The sequence below is a fragment of the Papaver somniferum genome, chromosome 4, assembly GCF_003573695.1.
Source record: "Papaver somniferum cultivar HN1 chromosome 4, ASM357369v1, whole genome shotgun sequence".
Taxonomy (NCBI): domain Eukaryota; kingdom Viridiplantae; phylum Streptophyta; class Magnoliopsida; order Ranunculales; family Papaveraceae; genus Papaver; species Papaver somniferum.
In genome coordinates, this window is record NC_039361.1 from 89,389,769 (window position 1) to 89,396,343 (window position 6,575).

Genomic DNA, 6,575 nt, shown 5'->3' on the forward strand with positions numbered 1-6,575 from the left:
ACCCTAATAGCCCTATCTCCCAAAAAGCTCCAAGTAGAATACGTGATCAAGTTGTAGAAAGACTTCTCTTTTATAGCTCTTCATGTTCCAAAATTAGGTCTAGTCTTCAAAGGTCAACCAAGCCCATATATAAGAATACCCATGTAGAAAGCTTAAAAGTGCCGCAGGAAACTGGGTACATGCCGGAAGTTGGCCGTAAACTGACCAGAAAAGTCATCTCAGGTGATTCAACTCGGTCAGTCGGGACCGAGTTAGGTTGAGTCGTTGCTAGTCAGATAAGTAATGTCAACTTAGCAGGTGACTGGGCTAATTGGACAAAGGACTAACCTGTTACAGTGTTACTCCATGTAGACACTTCATTCTTGCACTTCTAGCTCTGCAACCTGAGCACTGCATACAACTTCCCAGCCGCAGCTTCATCTGTAGTCACAATAACAACAGCAGTTGGCTCCTTTCTATAGTAACAACATCCTAATTCTACCAGTTTCAGCGCCTAGCACTTAAGCCAAACACCAACTATAACCAGCTACGACCCTGCTCAACTGCAACTTGACACCAGCTACGACCCTGCTCAACTGCAACTTACTCTTGCACATAACCATTGGATTCATGCCGGCAATCTTCTCAGTTCCATCTCAAGTACCTATCTCCTTCGACTGCAATACCCTTGCAACAACTCATACAGATCCATAATCATTGTAGCTTGAATCTAACACATACCCATGACCTGTAATGCCTCCTATCCACCTGCAATACCATCAATAAACCAACATCCTTGTAATGTTTTTCAGCTGCAACTCATCATCTCAAGATCACCACCTACACAACTTGTTACCATCTGAGTTTCATCTCAAATAGTCCATGTGAAGCTTCAATTCAACCAAACTGGTATCACAACTCCATTTCCTCTTCATAGCTCATTCCCTGGTAATCTCAGTTCAACAGCATAATAACAAGCTACCATCCATTCCACCTGCACAACAATAGCTCATTCACACCAGAAGCACCAACAAAACCAGCACGACACACTCCATTTGAACTGCAATCTCACAGCTCCATCAAACCTTGTAAGTCTAGCCTGCATTTGCACTTTCTTAGCTTCAGTGTCACCTTAGCTTCCTCCTTTCTGCCAGATCCATCAGTCACATTAGCAGCTCCAACTGAAGCTGCAACCTGACATCACCAACCAGACCAGTACTACAACTTCACCAGTCCCTATAAATTCACCACCTGCAATGCCATTACCCTGAACCTGAATCAACTTCCATTCTTCCCTGAACTCTCTTAGTATCATCTCCATCGAATCCAACACAGACCCATGAATCTGACAACATTAATTCTTCCATATCAGATCTACCAGTTCTGTGCATCTCAGGTTCAGTTCTTATGTACCATCATTCTGATACACAGCTAGTAGTCATCTGTTACAACTTCATTACCAGCATCAGTTCCTGTAACTCTTCAAAATCCTTGTCTTGTTCATATTAAACTTAAGCTCATTTGCACCCTTGACCTGTATCTTCAATTCTCAAGAAACTCTAACCAGATTCAGATCCCCTTTCTTCCCTCTCAAAAGAATCATTGCTTCCTTCTGTTGCCATAAATTTGATGCTCAATCAAACCCACCAGAAGCTCAATCTTCAAACATAACAAATTCACATCGAACCTTAATCTCAGAGCCCTCAACTCTCAAATTCTTCTACCAACGACACGCAATCATCTCAACCCCTAAGAGATACTGGGTTCAAACTCAAATCCAGTAAAACCCATCTTCGATTTCATGAATTTCTTCTTATTCAAACCCTAATTCCTTCCATAAACACCCATCTGCTTTCCATTCAACATCTCAAACCACGAGTTCGTCTCAAACTCTAAGTTAATTTCACTGGTTTCATCATCCTTAGTTAACTGCATCATATTCTCTGGATTTCAGCAACTTCTCTGAATTTTAATGGTGCCGCCTCTTCTCTCTTGATTTCAGGTGAAATTTAAGAGAGACAAACCAATGATTAGGAAATGGGTTGGATTTTTAGGTCTCTGTAGGAATGGGAGTGGATATAGCCATGTGGAGCAGATAAGGCGTATCTAGGATGACTTAAGGCACCTCAAGAATTGATACGAGCCACCAGAAAATGACAGCTCCTTTCCCTCCATTATGCTTCCAACAACAGCAGCCGTCTCTTACTTCTCAAATCCACTTCTTATCTTCAATGTGTCTTCATCACTAAAGCTTCCATGCTTTCCAGACAGAAATTGCATCACTAAAGTCGATATGCTTTTCAGAAAGAGATGAAGAAGTAAAAGCAAATAATGAGAAATAATTTCGCCTCAAACACCATTTGCACCTTTTTGCCTTTTAAGCGACTTTTCTTCTTCTTTTGTTCCAAATGACTCCAAAATACCTAAACACTCAAACCCAAACATAAGATACATAATTTACAAGAAAACTTAGAAAAGAAAGCCTAAAAAATAGATAAATATTAAGGTGTTTTAGACACCTATCAAATTACCCCACACTTTCACTTTGCTAGTCGTCGAGCAAATCAAACAAAATAATTCTAAAACATACATACAACTCCGTGTCGTCGAGGCTACGGTCACAGTTAGCATGTATAACAAGCCTTTGAAACCCTAGGTGTCCCTAGTGGACGAGTTTTAGTCTCGTGAAGGTTTACAAGAGGTGTACCTACAAAACCTTTTACTCCAAATTCCAACTACCTGTGAAGAATCTATGAACGAATCCAAAATGATTACATGAGGAGGTACCTTGATGCAAATCCAATTCATATATAAGTAAACAAAGCTCTATTCAGAAAGTCGAACAAACCACAATACTCGGAATCTAACTAACCAAAATCACACATGAATAAATTAAGAAGATGGATATAGAGGTAGATGTTTGCGAATATTGACAAGTGATCACTGTTTCCCATATCTATCTGAAGGTCACCGCCAAGATGAACCTATGAATCCTAATGGATTGAGATACTGGTCTGAATTATAATATCAACTCAGCTGGCATATACAAGGGAACCAGCAGTCGATAATCCTAATTCTAGATCAACTCGACTGGTAAATACAAGGGAACCAGCTTTCGATTTATTAATTGAACAATGATGAATTATTATTTTTCTTTTTCATTTTCATTTTCATTTTTTTTCTTTTTCATTTTCATTTTCATTTTTTTTTCTCTTTTTTTCTTTTTCTTTTTTTTGAATTGACAACATGATTAGATCTTTTGAATCCAAGCGCATGCTTTTTGTCAGCAGATTACATGGTGATTCCCGTGGATCCTGCGTTCCACGCTTGTTTAGGCGACAGAGACAGGGAGAACACACACATATTGTTATCCAAGTGTCATTTTTTTCACATATACTCCGGTTAGTCTAATTGGTCTGGTCTCTTTTTTTTTAGTAACTCAATCACTCTATTTCATCCTAGCAGTAATAACAATTCGATGTTAGTGACCTACCATATCACTTACACCTCGTTTGGTTGGAAGAATTGGATTCCTAGGAATGCAATTATGGGGTAATCCAATTCTTGGAATTGAATTCCATGAAATTGGATTCAATTCCAAAAAATTAGCGTTTGGTTGAGGTAATCCAATTTCTTTTATTTTTACCTTGGAATCCAATGCCATTGCACTACTAGACCAATGCAATGGAAATCAATTATTTTGGGGGGAATTAGATTCCTAGGAATCAAAATTCTCAATTACATAGAGTTGGTTTGGACCGTTTGGTTCAAGGAATTGGATTACCAAGAATCCAATTCCTTCAACCAAACGCGCTGTTAGAGAAACAAAAAGTTTGCAAAAACAAAAACAGAAAGTGAAATGGTGACATTCCGAGATATGGTAACAACTATCATATTATTTCTAACACATGAGCTATGTCCGTCCTTTTGGTTAATGGGTTCCTCAACTCCTGCAACCAAGATGGTTCCGTCCAATTATATTGGTAGTGTCATCCTACATGCACAAATTTCTAGATTTCAGAGTTTATAAAGCAATTTTTTTTTTTTACTAAAGGCATCAAAATTAAAAACATATAAATGCTCCCCCAAACTTAAACTTTACATTGTCCTCAATGTAAAATTTAGTCATTCAAAGTAAATTTCAAGGTGGGAAATTGCGCAAATGATATGCAAAAAAAAGATAAAATGCTTAAAAATAAAAAGATAAAGATACAAAACCGGTGGGTTTCCTCCCATTTAGCGCTTGGGTTAAAGTCGTCAGCCCGACTTTCATGTCGCTTGCATTCTTAGCCAGCGTAAGTCTCCTCCACGGCAAAACATGAGTGCACATCGCTCGGATATCTCATAACCTCAAAAATGTTGAAGCAAACGATATCTCCATCAAATTCCATTGTCAAGGTACCTTCAAATACATCTATCTTTGTTCTAGAGGTTTTCATAAATGGTCTACCCAACAACAAAGGTGTAGACGAGGATGAGTTTTCATCACTCACATCAAGAACATAGAAGTCGACAGGAAATATAAGCTCATTGACCTGCACCAAAAAAATTTCAACAACCCCTTTCGGGTAGACATTAGATCTATCGGCAAGTTGAATAACTACGCCGGTACTTTTGAGAGGACCAAGATTTAAAGATTCATAAATTGAAGCAGGCATAACACTAATAGATGCTCCTAAATCTAGGACAGATTTTGTAAACCTTGTTTTACCAATTGTGCAAGGTATAGTAAAACTGTCGGGGTCTTTCAATTTAGGTGGGAGTTCCTTTTGAAGATATGCCGAAGCACTCTCCCCCACACTCATTACCTCATTACCGTTCAATTTTTACTTGTTAGTACACAATTCCTTTAAGAACTTTGCATAACGAGGAACCTGCCTTATCGCCTCAATTAATGGAATGGTCACTTCGATCTTCTTGAAGATTTCCCAATTCTCTTTGTCCAACGTCTCCTTCTTTGAATTTGCAAACCTGCTAGGAAAAGGTGGAGGAGTAACATAAGTAGAAATAAGAGGTTTAGAGTTAGAATTTGTTACCGAATCATCTTTTTTAGGGACTGCTTCGTCCACTCCTTTCTCTAAATCACGTTCATGGGACTCCGGTGATGTTTCCGGTTTCTCTACTTGTTTCCCATTTCGTAATCCAATAGCATTGACAGTCTCCCTAGGATTCAATGGTTGCGAGGGAAGTTTTCCAGCTGCTTGTTCCTTGAGTTGATTCATATCATTAGCCAATTTACTAACTTGGTTTTGCACATCTCTCATAGCCATCTCATATTTCTGCTGGAATTGGTTGAACCCTTGCATTGTCTTTGAAATCTCTTGCATACTTTGCATCATAAGAGTAAACTTGTCATCCACACTTGTACCTTGAGTTTCTTGTTATGATCTTTACATGAATTGGTACCCTCCTTTTTGATTGAAAGTAGGATTTGCTGCAGCTTTCTTGTTGGCGTAACTGAAATTCAGATGATCTCACCAACTTGTATTGTATGTGTTGGATTACGGATCATATCTCTTCCTTTGCTGATTTTGGTACATAGCACTTGCTTGCTCAACTTCTTCGGTGTATGCTGGTATTACATCCGCTGCTATTTGTTGCATCATCCTCTCCATGTTACCCATCCTATATTCCAAATGTGAAGAATCACCAACTTCGTTCACTTTCCTTACCATTGGTTCACCTCGAGTGTAGAATTGTTGAGTATTTGCAGTCATATTCTCCAACAAACTTGTAGCTTCTGCAATAGTCTTGTTGGTAAGTGCACCACCACTTGCGGCATCAATCAAATTTCTCTCATTAGAAAGCAACCCCTCATAGAAGTATTGAATAACGAGTTGATCGCTAACTTGATGGTGTGGACAACTAGATAGATGTTTCTTGTACCGCTCCCAATACTTATAGAGAGTCTCTCCGGATACTTGCCTAATATCACAAATCTTCTTGCGAATCACTGCTGCTTTTGATGCCGGAAAATACTTTTCAAGGAATAACTTCTTCATCCCATTCCATGTGGTTATACTTCCAGGAGGTAAGCAAAAGAACCATTCTCCTGCAGCATCCATAAGGGAGAAAGGAAACGCTGTCATCATAGCCATATCAGCATATGCGATTGCTTGCTTCAAACTAGTCACAACATGATGGAATTGTTTCAAGTGACGATTAGGATCTTCTCCGCTAAACCTTTGAATTTGGGCAGCAAGTGAATCAATTGCCGCTTTAACTCAATGGTTCCATTCAGCTGAATACATAAAGGCTGTTGGTCAAGGTCTGGAGAAATGAGCTCCTTGAGTGTTCTTGGAGCAGATGGTCGACCTCCCATTGTGTTGTCTTTCTCTTCGTCCGAGTCCGAGAATTTACTTGGTGAAGAACTAGGAAGAAGTGTATTATTCACTGCTCGAATCAAGTCTTTTAGTAAAGTGCCCGAATGAAGACGTATACCAATTGGACTTGGTTTTCCCTCTCCACGCATTCACCAAAAAAATGGTACCTGAAAAACAAATTCTAGTAGATTGGATGAGTAAACTGAAATTGAAACTAAAAGCAAAAATATAAACTAAAAATAAAAATAAAAATAAAAATAACAACTAACTTGC

At 38.8% G+C, this 6,575-nt stretch overlaps 1 protein-coding gene across 1 annotated transcript; it reads right to left on the reverse strand.

Moving 5' to 3' along the window:
• Positions 1 to 4,265: 4,265 nt before the first annotated feature.
• Positions 4,266 to 5,249, reverse strand: LOC113272782. The gene is made up of 2 exons (XM_026522579.1): positions 4,810 to 5,249; positions 4,266 to 4,680 (listed from the first exon to the last, which is right to left on the reverse strand). Exons 1-2 carry the CDS (start codon positions 5,247 to 5,249, stop codon positions 4,266 to 4,268), a joined length of 855 nt encoding a protein of 284 aa, XP_026378364.1.
• Positions 5,250 to 6,575: the final 1,326 nt, after the last annotated feature.

Excerpts from the sequence above, each read along its gene's own strand:
- LOC113272782 (XM_026522579.1), bottom strand. The coding sequence starts at position 5,249 with ATGGCTATGAGAGATGTGCAAAACCAAGTTAGTAAATTGGCTAATGAT. Across the intron at positions 4,681-4,809 it reads AAGGAATTGTGTACTAACAA|GTTTACAAAATCTGTCCTAG; the intron begins GTAAAAATTGAA and ends TGGTAAAACAAG.